Source organism: Buceros rhinoceros, unplaced genomic scaffold (assembly GCF_000710305.1).
Source record: "Buceros rhinoceros silvestris isolate BGI_N320 unplaced genomic scaffold, ASM71030v1 scaffold2383, whole genome shotgun sequence".
Taxonomy (NCBI): Eukaryota; Metazoa; Chordata; class Aves; order Bucerotiformes; family Bucerotidae; genus Buceros; species Buceros rhinoceros.
The window spans coordinates 726-17,870 of record NW_010402848.1 but is presented as its reverse complement, the minus strand read 5'-3'; the positions used below and the strand labels follow the sequence as shown (position 1 = coordinate 17,870).

The window sequence follows — 17,145 nt, the reverse complement described above, 5'->3', positions numbered from 1 at the left end:
TTGCAAACTGATAACCACACTTCTTTCTAAATCCTATTTTTCTTTTGGGTTTTTCATTGCTTCCTTTATACACTGATACTCAAAGATTATAGAAGACAGTGCAACAGATTACTTGGAGGTTATCTAGTCTGTTGCAGTCTTATCCCTCTATTTCCTTGAAAAGCATCATATGGACAGGTTCTCCATCCTGCCGTTTTCTTCTTTACATGATGACAACTATCACACCCCCAACCCATTTTAGAGCTGTAGCTGATTCGCAGAACATGCTTACTGTTTTCCAAAAAATTATGAACCATACTAGTGAACTCTGACTATGACTTGTGGACTATGCTGGTAAACTTTAATTCTAACCACCAGGCCCAAACTGAATTTTGAGCAAGGTACTTTTTGCAGCGTAGTTTCCCACACAAGTGAGTTTTATGTAATAGCTTTTAGTATATACTTGTCTGTTCTTTCCTCCTGCTTTCCCAAATTTCAGGCACTTTTAAACTCACTGGCCAATTTCTACCAAAAAAAAGACTTAAAAAAATAAAGGGGTGTGGGGGTGGGACTGGAAGATTGTTAAGGAAAATCTGGCCGTAAGGTAGAAGGATCTAAAAATTCTTTTCCGGACTAAGTCTGAAGCAGAAAACATTCATCATTCAGAACTCTTGGCAAAAACCCACAAGCTAAGTAGCCTAACCTAGAAAGTGGTGTTCAATCACAATCCCAGACCAGCTGTGGCACATGCCCAAAGGACATACCAAAGAGGTCATGCAGGAATTTCAGGTCAATGGTCAGAAACATGAAGGTAATCAACCTCAGTTCTGGATCACATAAAATATCTGAAATAAGAAATTTCACTTGATCTCTAACTCCGCTGAGAGCAATGACTGTACTGGCAAGGCTTGTCAGAGCAAATGTGCACAAATGTCCCTCTGTTTAGACTGTATTAATGCAATTGTAAATATAACGGGAGTCCCACTCACCATCTGGAGTTATATTCATCTCCTCCCCTACACAGCACAATCTTTTCCTATCGCATAGGGTAAGCATAACAGAAGAGAAAATGGGGATGACTTTTTCTCTCCATCAGAGAAGACTTTTTCATACAGAAATATTGGCAATCCTGGATGTACAGAAAACTGTGCAAGTCACACCCACTGCTGGCAGAGTCCTTCACTGCAACGGATCCCAGAGCTGACAGACCCATATGCTACTATTTCAGCACTACTGCAGACAGGGGCTTCCTCTGCTGCTCACCTCTCTTCATGTAGTTGTATTTTTCTTCACAACCAAATGCTAAAACTAATATACCCAAACTTCAGTTATTGAAACCATTACTGCTATACAGTAGCACAGGGCACCTCGTCTTATACAGAAAGATTTTGAATGGGCTTGCCAAAAAAACCCCCAAAAAACAAAATGGAAATATTATTGGTTCAATTCCTAAAAAGCACCAAGAAAGAAAATCATTAACAAATATGAGACCTATGGAAGCTATATGCGTGATGTCCTCAAAGGAAAGAGTTTATAGCTAGATATCTCAGTTTGTGGGGAAGGGGTTGGGGGGTGGGGCTGGGGGGGAAAAGACCCCAAACATTCCCTCCATACAAAAGGAACACCAAAAAGCCCTCTTGCTGCAAAATAAATTAAACTACAATTTGCTGTGCATCCATCCCACTCTGCACCCTTGCAAGTTCAGAGGACACAGAGGAAAATACATAGGCTCAGATTGCATGAATAGGAATGCAACCTTAATTATGTACATTCTTCCCCCAGCTAATCTATTAACCCTGGTCTCAACTTCTGGGCAAACACCTATTAGGACCTGCCTGAAAGCAGATCCAAATGAGCAGCTTTTATTTGTTCTTCCACTCATGTCTCTGCTACAACAGTCCTTCCAGCCAATATAGGTCAAGCATGGCAATAAAAATGCTTCCAGAGCTCAAGAATACACATCACAACTCTCCCCAAAATTACGTAAAATATGTTTGCAAAAGCTGAACTCTTGAACTGGAAGCTGAAACAAACATATTAGTCACAGTCTGTATTCTTATATATTTATGTAAGTTGCTTTAACTGGGGATTTCTCCATACCTTCTGAACTAAAAGCAACACTTTTCATTATTAAAAGAAAGAAGTGTATTAGAGACCAATCAATTACACAATACAGACTCATACACCCTTCCTTTGAACAATCATTCCTCTCAAAAACTCTCAGAGGATTCCTCACTGCAGGTAGTCTCAGACCAATCAGGATCTTAGATTTCCATGAGATGCCTGACCAGGCAGTAGGGCAGTACTAACATCTTCCTGCTCAGAGCTGAAAGCGCAGTTCAGCACAAGGTTGACCTCCATGTACCTGTACACAAGGTAGTACTCAGTACTCTAGTTGTTGTCAAGCAGCTTAGGAGCCTCTGGCTTATTTTGTGGAAACTTATCCGAAGAAAAAAAAAAAAAAGAAACCAATAATTTCTAGATAAAGGAGCAACCATTGCAAATATACTTTTGCCTAGTTCTGCAACCACATTTCCAAAAGCTTTTAAAACTTGCTATATGTCATATCAGTTGCTCCTCTGGTGCTCTCGGAGTGACAAAATTGTCAGATTCCTTGCAATCTGTTTTTTCTTGTATATAAGCATTACAGATGCCTGGCTTTTTGTCTGGCTCTTACTAAAGGCAAAACCATATAAGCTTGGAGAGCTGTGAAAGAAACCTACCTTTCTCAAGAGACAAAACTCAAAAAAATAAATCTGCCATAGATTTAACCTATCGTCATTAAACTTGTTATGGATTTAGTAAAACACCAATTTTAATAACTTTATATAGCTTTTCATTCTCTATTCTCTCCACTTGGTTTTGCAGAAAAGTTCCCTTCACAGAAAAAATTCTGTTTTTATCAAGGAAATCACTAATCTAAAAATCTTACAAAATGTTTACAAAATTCTGAAAACAGACTCCTTTTCTCCAATTCTACGTGTTCTGGAAGTTTTAAAGTTTCCTTTGCCATTTGTCTTCCTGTAGCAGTTTGGGAATGTCCCAGTCTAAGAGACCGTCTTCCTGTCCAGAAGCTTTGTTTTAAACTGACCAATTGGAATATTCCTTCCCATGACACATCCAGCACACGTCATAGGTTAAAAAGCTTCCTGCGGGCACTTCTGTTTCTCACGAGCATTCTGTGCCTTTAAGAGATGCAGTTGCTCCATGCCTCTTCCTCCTTCCACCTGGGGCAGTGTCTCTACACACTTTAGCTGGTGGCTCACGGCTCGGCGGACCTCCGGACACCGGGAAAATCTTTCTTGGCTCATCTCTGCCCTTTAGCCATAGCATGCCTGCCTGCTCGCCCCACTGCCGCCGCCGCCGCTCCGGCAAGCCACCACTTCGGAGAAGCCAACCCATCGCCACAGAAACCTACTGCACCGCAAGGGACCAACCCCCCTTGCCGCTGGAGTCACCGCGCCTTGGGGCTGCGTCTTTCTGCTGCTTCACTGCCACCGCTTTTCTGCCACCGCCACTTTGCTTCAATCCAGGATCAGAGGGGTAGGACCGTGCAGACTCTGCCTTTCCACGTGGTGCCCCGGCGTTTTGTAACAGCCGCGAGTTCTTTGTTCTGCCTTCGCGGGAAACCATGTGGCCGCCACCATCTTTGGAGACTGCTCCGGTATTTGCTTCTGTTCGTTCCTGACCCACAGTTAACCCTCGCTTCTCCATCCCATACAAAACCCCTTAATATCTCATTGCTTTTCTCCTGTATTTAATATATTTTTGCTCTAGTGTTATTAAACTTTGTTTCAGTTTTCCAAACGTTCAGAGGTCTCACGAATTCTTCTTCCTTCTCCTATCTCGGCTTTTTAACTCTTTCTCTCCCTGTGCAGGAGAGAGGGGTTTAGAGACTGGGGGCGGGGCACGTCTCCAGAACTGGCTTACCTCGTCCAAACCACTGACACTTCCCTTTAACGAAGGTCACTTGCAAGGTTTTAAGCTATGGCTACACTGGATGCACCTTTAAGTTTACACAATAAAAACGGAACCTGAATCTTTATTTCGGTGACTGAACATTTTTTTTGTGAAGGAAAATAGATAGTATTTGTACAGTCCATGTAATGATTAACGCAAAAATGTCAGTCAAGGTACAAATCTGGCAGGAACTAGCTAGACAGTGTTTTCACTTGAAAACAAACAAACAAACAAAAGCCAGGAAATACTTCCACAATGAGATTTTAAAGCTTTTCTAATGAGTTTTAAAGAAAATTTATTCTTATTGGTTGTGATAACTATTATAACATAATTAGATTTACAATAAAATACCGTATTGACAATATATTTGGTGCTCATTTTGTTAAGAAGGTGGGTACTCAACCACATACATTTATAGAGCAATAAAATACTTATTCACAATTAAGACAAAAGGCTCTTCTGCAGGGTAAGTATTCACATGCGGAAAAAGCAGCAGTACTAAGATGTAAACTGCTTTTTTATAGCTTTGAACCCACTATAAGTCTGAGTCAAGTTTAGTATTTCTAAAATTTTTGTTTTGAGACCACTTGGGAAATTCAAAATTAAGTTTTAAATCTGAAAGCTACAAACTCATGCCAATTCTGCAAAGTCTGGTCATTAATGAATCCCCTTTTATACTATATGTTAGCCTCCCAATCTGTTTAGATGGATAATGCCTTATCAGTAACCTGCTGCTCAATTATCAGAGCTGATGCAGGCAGAGAAAACAAGATAAACAGTTCAGTGGGGTTTTCTGTGGGTTTTGGTTTTTTATTCCTTTTTATACATTTGTACATACTAGCACAGCTAGATACACCAGCAAGACCAACAGGGTCTTCCAACCATTAATCCTCAAACCATTCGGAAGAACTTCAGTTTTGAGAGTAAGCTATCTCTGGGCCTGCCCCAGGTAAATTCCTTACAGAAGGTAAAGGACAAGGAGTGTGAGCAGCAAGACAGGTTTCCAAATGCCTTTCCTCTGGAAAAAAAAAAAAACAATGGACAGCCAATAATGCTGCTTCTTGAAGACACGCCTGACACTCTAATTTACATAACCCTAAACATGCCAGGACAGGGTAAAATTGTGAAATGTGTAACGTGAAGAAGGTTGTGGGCAGCAGTTTTATTCATCGTGATGTCTTGGAGAATGAGCAAGGTTCAGGAGGTTTTCAACTACATCTAATTCAGGGCTGAAATGTTGTCCAGTCCCACAGTAACCTGAAACTAAAGTGTAACATAAATGCGTAACATTGCTTTTCCCCTACCACCCTGGGCTGCAAATTCAGTGTTGTCTGGGCAGTAACTTTTGGTCAACACATAATGAATGTCACTCAAAGCACACTGCTTTACAAAAATAAAGGTACATTCTGCTTTTACAGGCAGAATACTTCTAAAAAACCCATAATTAGTTCTACAATGCCCTTTCTGTGTTGCGAACTTTGAGTACAGGAAGAGATTTGTATTTAATTTATTTCAGATATGTTCACTGAAATTCCACATTCAAGACCTTAACTGCATTGAAATTCCATTCTGTTTGCATCCTATCTTGCACGCAGAGATCATTTTATTCTGCAGAGGCAGATGGTATTCAGTATCTTTAATAGGACAGACAATATATTTAAGAAAAAATACTATAAACACTGGAATAGAGAACTTTAAATACACTATCTGCCTACATTTTTAATAAATGTACAACTTCTATATGATGATACATAATAGCAAAGCTACAGACCCATGAATCAGCTGCAGATCCACTATCTTTTATTTCACTATCATGGATGATATAAAAGTTCTGATCCTGCCTGCCTCTCCTCACCCCCACCCCCTCAATATAAGCAGAGAAACAGCAAATTTACAGCAAGTTATTTTTGTATTTTGGATCTTCCTCTCTTACTTCTCCCTGCAGAAAATAAAACTTGGATCTGTCTCCCTACTGACTATGAATAATTCTCAATTTCTTGAAAAACCATATTCTTAAATGCACCAGATGGGCAACATTAGACTAGATACTCTTCTGAATTCTCATTCTCCCAAATCCCCAGCTTCCGGCACACGGAGTACTGAAGCTAGTTTGCCAAATCAGCAGATGATTTTAAAACTCTGAAGAAAGCATATTTCATCTAAATTTGCATCTGTTAACAACATTCTTCAAAATTATTTAAAATAATTTTATAGGCAGATATGCCTCGAAGAAGGACATGCATGCGTTTCTTTTCTTGGATTTAGTTTGTGTTTTTTTCCATGAAGGTTCCTCACAACTCAGACTGACAAACTGACATGTTTAAATTTGCTGTAACATCATACTGAAAACGAACGACTCCTTAATATCTAAGAGATTACTGAAGGCACCCTTATTTCCAAAACACCCTGTTTCTTTTGGTCTTCTTAGTTATTTTTTAATGTTGCTATTTAATCCTCCGAAGGCTTGAATAACTTCAAAATTTAATCTTTTTCTTTCACCACCTGTGAGCAGGGAAAAATAGACCATTCACTGTTTCCCGCTACAGTAACTTCTCAGGCACAAGCAATTTCAAGCCCATTTCCCAGGCTTCCAGGAAAGCTTGATTTTCCCAGCAGTCACCTCATTGTATGCTTTAGCCTTTCAAATAATTTGGTTCTAGTACCTGTAAGCTACCTCTTCTGTGCTTTTATATACATCATCACACACTGTACATGAATGCCTTCCCTGTCTTCAAAGAAGAGGTAAAAGTATTTCCCTGACAGTCTACCACGTTGTCCTAGATGCACGCTAAAGTGGGCATCCCAGAGCCACAAGGAAATGTTTGTGACCTAAAGGTTAATAAACCCTGAGACAGATTAGGGGTGAAGCGTGTTGTTGTGGGGTTTTTGGTGGGTGTTCTTCTCCTTTATAACCATCGATATATAAATAACTTGGCCATAGAGGATTAAAAACACTCATTTTTCTATGTAGGTCTTAATTTCTGTATGCTGCAACTTGTCTTTTGAGAGTAATCCAGTAGGACTGAGAGAAGAGGACATTTCTTGATGCTTTCTACAATGCATCATGTAACTGCTGGTATAGGACTGCAGTTCATTTATTGCACCATTTGCTCCAAGTATCATTTAATCTTTGTGACCTGGATTGCATCAAGCTTCAGGTAAAAACGTACCTGGAAAGAAGCAGCGGAATACGTCTGATATTAAGGGTTCATAACAGCCTTGGAAATCAAATTAAAATGCCACAGAAGGACAACTGATAACTCTCACTACCAAGAAACTACAGAATTCACTGCCTACTGCCAGGAATAAAAAGCAGAGTTAAAATTAACTCTGTTCAAAGCTTGCTGCACATACAGAAGCAGTTTGAAATTTTAGGCTTATCTATGCCACAACCTTTTCAGTAGCCATGAATAATATATTCAAAACACTTGTAGGAAGACTTCTGTACGTTCCAAAACACACAACCATTTGAGGCTCGTAGTCCATAACTCAGCACGTAACTCAGCCTCAAAATGTACATCACCCCATGCAAAGACTAGCTATATTGACAGAGAAGGAGTCAAATGAAGACTACCAAATAAAAACACCACCCTCTCTGGCTTAAGAATGCCCAGCAAGAGAAGTTGCTGGACACTGAGGTCATAAAGGGAAACGTGTGTATCCTGCCTTTCTATAGTTTACTAAATCTTCCCTAGGCTTCTGCTTTTGGTCACTCTTTGGTCACTCCTGTCACTAGACAGGGCACTAGACTAGATAAATCCTTGTTCTCATTGAATAATATTAGACGTTTCTAAGTATCCACAACTGCATATCTCCTGGGCCTCTGTTACATAGTTTTACATACTTCATACATGAAATTAGACACATTTAGATCTGAAATTAAAAAGGCAAGTTCTTCTATGAGCTATTAAAATATCAAAAAGTTTGCTTTCTTGGACTAATACCCGCTATGTAATATATCTGCTACCTTGAAGATTTTCTGCAATTTTCATCTAAATGTCAAATATTATGCACACTCGTATATATGTATGTAGTTCTACTGGGAAAGCTGGATGCTCTCTTGCACAACAGGTTTCCCTCTGTGAGCCAGACTCCACAATTCATGATGTAACTTGAATACATTTTAAACTGAAGCTTCATTCTTAATTTTTCTATCAGCTCTTCAGAAAATATTTCTCTCTGGTCAATAGCTTTGATTAGGCCTATGCCACAAACAGCTTAACTATCTATCTTGCACGAAATTCCTATCACATTGCATGTAGTTTGGTATTTGAATACTGAAGTCTAACTACCTACCCTTCTAAAATGCAACCTTTAAAACTAAATGTATATTTGCTCTAATGGCATCCGCACTCCATGATTTAGCCCCATCTACATCAGAAGAAAACACAGTGTATGCAATACTGCAAGAAAAATACAGGGACTATCACCTTCACTTGCCACAACCACAGAAAACTGAGAAACACACTAAATTATTCTAGCATTTGCAATCTTTCATCATCCTGCATTAAGATTCATGATTAATCTACAGTAATTTTTTCTTTTTCATAAATTAAAGGAAAGTAACCCCTGTGCTTCCCTCAAAGTCTGCTGCTTCCACACTGTATTCTGTCAGTATCTATCAAAGAAAAAGGAAGAATGAGAGATTTGGATTAGTTTTGCTAGCCTTGGAAAACTAGTAAACCACTTCCTGTTTGGCTCTATTACAGAGACACATCGGAACAATCCTGGATGGTGGGAAACAAGCAGTAAATTCTTACCAAGAGAAAAGCAGACACAGGGAATAGGCTTGCAGTTGTCAAGAGAAAAATGTTCATGGTTGCAACAGTGGATGAGGTAACAGAAAGGGAAAGGCACTTAAGCCAACAAACTTAACAATACTAATTTTCTTACAGAATAAACAGCACTATTTCTCACCTCACCCAACAAAATAGACAAATAGAGACTTTGATTCGGGGGTTTTGAGTTTTACAGAGCTTTCAGGAATAGCGAGAGACAAGATGTCCTGAGTAAACAAGTGTGTGATCTCAGGACTATTTCTAGATGTGCAACACTAGGCAGGGAAGCTATCCAAACTGTGATTAGATTGAGAACAGACACATGATAATGGTTGAAACAAGCTTGTGCCCTGTTGTTTCTCTGAAAGGTGTGAAAAACAAAATAACGCCTAGAAAACAGACCTTCACAGTTTACTAGGATAGCGTTATCATTCAGCTGTTACCTTCTTAAACTTCTTTTGTGTCTCAGAGGAACGAGTGCTCTTTCACCAGCTCTCTGAAGGCTTAGCTAAAGGTTACACCATTTTGGACTGACAAGTAACTCTGTAGCTGGTAAGGGACCAGCTGTCTATTTACAAACATAAGCTAAGGAATTTGCCAGCCCTAGAACTCAAATGCCCTTTGCTGCTTTTAAGTTTTCTGCATTAAGAACTCGTGTTGGAAACAGTTAATCCTTTCAACAGTTTGGAACAAAAAGATGATTCTTTCTGTTGTGTGTCAGTATGAAAGTTTAAGGCAGTGTTCTTCAAGAAAGACTATTAATCCACTTGTACCAGGAACAGAGCAGTGACAATCATGTCAATTTATCACACTAAATGCTGTGTTCATTAGTCAGAAATAATGAAGTAACAGTTTAAGGGCAGACTGGGCTACAATGGACAATCAAGGAGAATGCCAACACCTCAATAACTGGAATACTTTCTTGATAAAGCAGAACTTACTTAACTTTGTGAAGTCATAATTAGCTAGCTGTCCAACTAAAACAATGAATTTAATATGATAAAATCTTTGGTATATTTATGAAATTCTTGTTTTCAAATGATTTCAAGGAGAAGACCTCTTACTTCGCTCTGAACTAGTGAGACAAGACTAAGAAATCCTTCTCAGTTAGCACGACTGAACCTTTTTTCCCCTCAAATAAGCCACTAAGTCTGATGACAATATAAGTTATTTCAATCTTCTTACAGTTGCACACATCTGCCAGCTTGCCAAAGCAGCATCATTAATAAAACCCCATGTATACAATACTTGGCTGACGACATTTCATAATTTATAAAAGACTGACCCACACAGAATGATAGATTTTTAACAAGTCAGACGAGTGAATCAGTCATTTTCCATAGACACTTTTCCTCATGCAACAGAGGACGTGACATCCCAAGACTAGGACAGCAGAACAGCCAAGTTCTACTACAATTTTCAGACAGCTCATTAAAATAAACTGAAAATAATTTTCATAAGAAACAAAATATAACAATAGAATCCAACAAAATTTTACAAGTTCTTATGCAAACTCTCTTTGATACAGTGAAACATGAGGAAAGCCACAGAAGTAATATATTTGAGCATATGCATTTTGAAATAATATAAAATACTTCACAATATCAGTTTTCAGTAATGAATCTCAAAGCACAAAACCAATAAATCTGAAATACAACTTTATGTTTAGCAGTGATTTACAGTGGTAATTTGACATTTACTAGCAGTGTAACTTAAAAATTACACTTTCACTAGTGTCTTTGCATAGTCAAATGGTGATTGCCTTTTAGTTACTCCGATATAATAAATGAAGTGACTTACCATTCTTGCTGACATCCAGTTCCCTGAGATTAATGAGATTTGCAATGGATGCTGGCAATGTGGTTAGATCATTGTCTGGCAAACTCAGCTTGTGCAGAGACTGACAGTTAAAAAGTTGCTATTGAAACAAAGAAAAAAAGTGAATGCGACCTTCTCTTAGTTTCCTCTATATAGCTTTTGTTTTTAATCCTTTAAACTTCTGACCTCACAGCTTGAAGGCCAGACTATTTAGAGTCTTTGACTACAAAAACTTTATTTAACTGGTTTTATTCAAAATTTGCTAAGTTTACAACACTTAGGAAAGCAAAAAACGGCAGTCACAACAAGCCAGCAGCTATGCTTAACGCGTACTTCCAGTATCTCGGAAATTGAGACCTGTAGTTGCACAGAGTCCTGCAGACATCACAAAATACTGTCCGTAAGAGACGTGCCATGTGACACTCAAGAGGTAATTACAGTTTCTTCAGAAAAGAAAAAAAATATATATTTAAAATCAAACAGTGTGGAACACAGGACTTGAGTAGATCTCAATCTTCTCCAAAAGTTTGATCTTTTTTTCCATTATGTTCTCAGAGTATTTTTCCTCTCCCATGCTTCCTAGCTCAAGTACACAAAAATCCAAAGTTATGATGACAAGTCACTGTATCTAAGGATATAGAAAAATGTATAACCTCTTCTGTATAAGTGCATTATAATTTGTATCCAATATTAGCCTAAAGCCAGATCTCTTCCTACATGCAAAGTGCCTTGAGATTCTTACCCAAAAGCTTTACAAATTGACAAAATAAGGCAAGTGATATCAGGGTAATGGAAGAAAAATGGAGTTTTGCATGGTGTTTTGTAGTTGTTCCTTTTGTTGTTATTCTTTTTTATGTTTGCATATTCCATGATTAAGCAGATTATCACTACTGTTAGTAAACACAGGAAACATATATATGGACTATATTATTGCAGAATTCCAATTTGTTATGAAGAGCAAAGCGAGGAGGGAAACAGAGACAGCTAGAGTTTGTGCTTTTCTGTTCAAATGCACACCATGGCACTTGGGATAAACAGGATACCTTTTCAGATGCGATGAAAGCATTTCAAATGCCCTGTCACTTTTGAAAATTAGACAACTCGCACCACTGCTTCGTGTGAAGGAAATCTTTCTCTTCATCGCAGTTTGCTCATGCTTTGCCCTTGACCACTGAACTAAATTAAGGAGCTATACTGTAAGAACAGATTTCTGAAGTATGCTGGAGTTCTGAAAAGATTACATACCGACAGGCCACTTCAATGAACAGGTTGACAAGACAACCCCAAACCAGTTGTGTTGTGGCATACAAAGGACAGCAGATTGCAAAACACACCACCAGGGGCAAAGAGGAAAGGGGAAGAGACGGAATGTCTTAAGCAGGCTTCAGACAGCCTAATAAGTGCACTCTTTGTGTGAGATGGCTTAATTAGAAGCCTTTCTCAGAGTTAAAAGGCTAAATAAAAGCTTCGGTTAGGGAAAAGACATTACACAGCTTGAAACTCTGGCTCCAAATCAGCTGGGATCAATTCAAATATTACAGACCTTCCCTTACGGTTCTTCGAAGATTAAACAAAACACTTCTGTGTCTTTGCTACTCTCTAATCCCTCTGCTTGTTTCCTTTACAGTATTTCAAGTTATATGTGGATTTTTTTCCTTTTGAAAATGGAAAGGGTAGTAAAAGTAATGACCAAAATTAGTTAAATGCTGAAGAAAAGGCTTAGCTTCTCAAAATTAAGCTTGTGAGGATGACTTATTACAACATACGAACACATTTACATGAAATAAGCATAGGCTATTACAGGTCTCTGCAGTTCAGCAAAGAAAAGCAAAAAAGAGCAAAACATAAACGTTCAAGCAGTCTCTCATCATGTGGATAATTTAATCACAGACTAGACCAAGTGGTAGACTGCCCACCTCCCACCACTTTACTCATATATCAAAATTGGATTTCATATAGGAACTGATTAATGAAATCAAATGGCATTTAACAGAAAAGGAAGACAAAGTGGACTAACTGCTGCTTATGGTTTAGAATGTCATCGTGCATCCATTTGATCACTACAGTACAGTCTCTCTCTCTTAGGATTAATAAAAGGAATATTTTAGATAATTATGAGTTTGGGAAGAAGGTGTTTGCTTAGTTCTTATGATTCGGGAAATAGGAATTTAATGCAAGAAGCGTTCAGAAAATTTCCTTTTTTTTTGGCTAAGTATTTTATTCTGTTTAGGCATTCAGTTTTATTATTTTCCAACGGAGAATGAGACACGGGAAAGAAGTTCTGAAAGCAACCTCAAAGGCTGATACAAAGTCTTTAAAAATAAGTTACTGAAACCTAAAGTGACTAATTCCAGAGTAAAGAAATATTGCTTGGGAAGCGACAAGAATAAAATAGTTTAAGTTCTAAACTATAACAGACTTTGACATAATATCCAGTTTTAGTTTGTATTTTATTAGCTCTATTCAATGCATAAATACACATTTTCACTGACGGCTTCTCAGGAGCATTTCAGGTTGGATTTTCAAAACCACTCAGCTGGTTTAAATCAGCTGTACTGGAATTCAGAGCTTCTAATAACTGTCAAGTTGTTATTTTGAAATTGTTTCACTTCCTTATTTGTTTATTTATCACTCAAAAAATCCAAACCAGCAAAACCTGAAGTAGTTGTAGCAAACTTTTAAAAAATCTTGCAGGGCATTCTACAGTTGTCCTACAGGACAATGAAGATTGCACACAATCGTGACAAAACAATTCTAAATATTAAGTCTTTCATCTAACAACTAAAATTTAATTCCTCCAAGACAGGACCTAGTAATGAAAGCAAGTCTATTGCAATGATCACTTGGTAGTTCCTAAAAGTCTCACCGGCAAAAATTTTCATTCTTTTCTCTAGTATACTGCTAATTCAGCATGCAATTTGTCTTCAGATTTCAGAACAAACAACAAATACTAATTTCTATAATATATATGCAATCAAAGTGGCATTCCAGATCTCTAGTTTTTGAACTTAAGTAATTTGAGATACTTCAGAAGTCTCTTCAGTCACGTACCGAAGAAGAAAGCAGGACTTCCAAGTGAATAGATACTTTGGATTGTAGCTACCTTTTGAAGGCACAGAGATCTGAACAACAAATTAATCTTGATTCTTCTAATCCTCATGAGCTACTAGAGATTTAAAATAATGCTGCAATTTGTTAAACACAGTTAGTCAGTTTGAGGAGACACTGCTGAAGTAATAAATTAGCCAGCCTCTTCTACTACGTACCTCTCTCTTGTACTCTCTATGTACCTCAATTGCTTAAGCAGTTTCCACCCAATTCATGCAGCAAACTAGTCAAGCTGGAATGCATAAACATTCCTTCAACTAGGGCTGCTGCTTCTGGGACCGACATTTACTTACAAATATTTGGCGAACTGCAGCCTAAAATCTAAAGTAGGAAGCTAGACACTATTAGTTTCTACATTGCTGAAGAAGTTAATAAATGTAACTAAAAGAAAAAACCAGCCAACATACCTTCGGAAGCTCTTCGATCTGATTAGCATCTAAATAGAGTTCTTCCAAGGTCTTTTCAAAAGTGAAAATCTCCTTAGGCACCTGTTCCAGGCTGCAGTGAGAATAATCAAGCGTAGTGACTGTTTCCTCCTCTCCACGCAGACAGCGGCATGGCACCAGCCGCACAAACAAATTTCGCTTTGTGGTCATTTTCAGGCACTGCGAAACAGAAATGGGTCAGTTTAAACACCAAGACAACTTCAGAAATACTCACGGGGGCAGCTTCTCAAACTTCCACTGGCTGCTAAATGCTTAAAAGAAATATGTAGGTACATACCTAGAAGTATGTATGTACACACATATATAACAGGCAGGAGAGGAGAAAGAGTATTTATTTTCTTTTAAACACAACAAAACTGTAGTGGCATTAAATGGGGTTAATATACCTACAGGCCCTAGAATATGAAGTGAAAATTTAGCTTGTAACTTGTCACCTAACACAGCCCTACACTGTAAAGAAGTAGAGAATTTTAAAGAAGCAGTTATGAAGCATCAATTGTGTCTTACAACATAGCTTATATCTACCTTTACAAAGATTCCTGGGATGATATTTTTGCTTAATAAAATTCACCCTCCATAGAGCATTAAAATGTAGCTATAGGAAAGCTTTCTTTTTCATGTGTGTGATAAGATTAAATTCATGTAGCTTAATTTCAAATCCCTCGTTTATAGACAGAATAGAGCAAAAAGAACCAGCATAGTTTCTACCGATGTTCTATCTACAGTTTAAAAGGAAATATTTCAAGTGCACAGATAAAGAAATTACTTCTTTTTGCAACTCCACTCAGTTCAGAAAACTTCATCACACCTCGCTGTGCACACTGGAACTTAGGAAACTTCACCTTGCAATGGAAATGTATCTTTCTTCCTTTAAACTCCATCAGTGCTACAACTGTTCCCTCTGCTCTCCGTGGCTTCCACAATATTTCTACTCGGCAGGACACAGCAAACTAAATGGTGCAAACTATCGTCTTATTGATGGCGAACACCAGCCATCTCTGCCTCTTTTCTCCCCAGCAAGAGCACAAGTTTAGGTCTCTTTTCTCTAGAAAGTAAGAAATTTTCACAAAATTCAGAAACAACCATCCTCAAAACGTCACCTCAAGTTTCAAGTTTGGCTAAAATCAGATGACAGACTCAACAATTTTTCAGGAAGGACCAACATGTACAGACAGACAACACAACCATGTAAGATTCATTTCCTCAGGAAACTGGTCTAAAAATACATGCTTTTCCAAAAGAATACTGAGTATTTATTTTCTCAATCAAACTGCCAACACTCCAAATTAATTTTTTTTTTTTATCTCCACTTTTTTGGGATGGCAGAAATTGTATTTCAACTTCTGGATTGGTGACATGAAACTTTCTTCTCCCAAGTTTTCAGACACATGTAGCAGACTGCACTTCAACTTTCAGAGGGTATGTTGGTAATGCGGGGAGGAAATGAAATACCATGGCCACTGCACTGTATGAAGTCACAGGCAATGACTGTTGTTACCGAGACAGGAAAAAAATTCACGCACTTGGATTTTCCTCTGTGAGCAGCTAGCTTGCCAGATACTTCATAGTACGTTTAATTTACATGACAACAGGTTGAGGACTGCTGTACTTCAATGTTTTGACTAAACAGAAGTACAACTTACAACTTAGGCAGGATAGATTCAGATTCTACATCCATAATTAAAATGATGCCAGGACTTCCTTTCTTAACAATGCTTCAATGTTGCTAGGATTTTGTTACAATGTTGATGATCTAGCAGAACACATTATTTCTCCAAGACTCCAGCCATGTTGTTTAAATAAAAAGTGATCTAAAAATAAGTGTATTGCCATGCAAAGAGTTTAGAGACTACAAATTCCACACTAGGGATTTCCCCAGAATGGGAAAGTCAGCAAAGGAGCCATTCCAAACTCCCCTTGCTTATTCCACAGAACAGGCTCCAGCATGACATCCTCCAGCCACCAACAGTCAGATGCCAAAGATGCTACAAAAGCTGCTGTGCTCCCTGTGTCAGAGCTACCAACACCTTTTCCTAGTCTGAGAGGCCACACATGAGGACAAAGGAGGAATTCCATGGCCAACATTTACAAACAAGAAAGACCTTAATAAAGAAATATGTCTCATTTTGTTATTACTTCAGACATTTGCAGAGCTGTGGAAAAACACACCACTTCAGAAAGAAGCACCGACAGTGGTTTATTCAAACAGGTTTATAAACAGGAAAACAAATGCCTTGGAGACAACAAGGACTGGAAGCAGAGATTGTATGTGAGTGTTGATTACCAGAAGTCTGGTAGGAGGACACACACCTAGCATATTAGCTGCAGCCACCTGTAAGTTCACTTAGAATCACAATAATTTCAACTTTTGAGAATTATGGTTTGGTTTTGAGAACACGAAAAAAGTTCATTAAATGGTTCATATAAATAATGAAGTCAAAAACACTCTTTTTCATTCAAATCTCTCAAAAAGAGCATACATTAATTACACTGTTCGCCCTCTCTTTTTCAGGGCCTACCTTCACACCTAGTCTTACCCGCTCACGTCTCAAAAGATTCTTAAAAAACCCATAAGGCCAAAATGCAAAGCACACAAAGCTTTTCTAAACCTATTCAGTTACTTTGTAAGAGAAATCTTGAGCTTTTTTTTTTTCCCCTTTATTTTTTTTTTCCAGGAGGAGGAGGGGGAGTGGGGGATGTCACATGCAGGCAGGAAGGGTTTTTTTTAAAAGATCACATGCATCTACAGCACTGTAAACACAGATCAATAAATAAATGCCTCTACAGCATCACAGTGTTGGGTCATCTCTCCAGTCAGATACCCAGTTAATGTCAGTGAAATTACTAAAACTCACACCTTATGCCGAAATAGTCAAAATCAGATTTAAGTATCAGATAAACAACCCCCCTCCCAAACCACTGATTTGACCAACTTGAGCGTGCATCTAATCGTAACATTTCAAAAACCAGAATGAACCAAGACAGTTGCATTTAAGTAAATGTGGAAACTACACAATGAAACTTAGTTCAGCTACAGTGGGGACACGCAGCCACCC

General features: G+C 38.2%; 1 protein-coding gene across 1 annotated transcript in view; it reads right to left on the bottom strand.

Annotated features, from left to right (window-relative positions):
• Window positions 1-14,239, bottom strand: part of ERBB2IP (erbb2 interacting protein) — a 56,832-nt gene extending 42,593 nt beyond the window's left edge. The window contains exons 1-2 of the mRNA XM_010132762.1: window positions 14,051-14,239; window positions 10,518-10,635 (exon numbers count right to left, since the gene is read on the bottom strand). Of these exons, the coding sequence (XP_010131064.1) occupies window positions 10,518-10,635; window positions 14,051-14,239 (307 nt within the window). The remainder of the gene's footprint in view (window positions 1-10,517; window positions 10,636-14,050) is intronic.
• Between the last annotated feature and the right edge of the window lie 2,906 nt (window positions 14,240-17,145).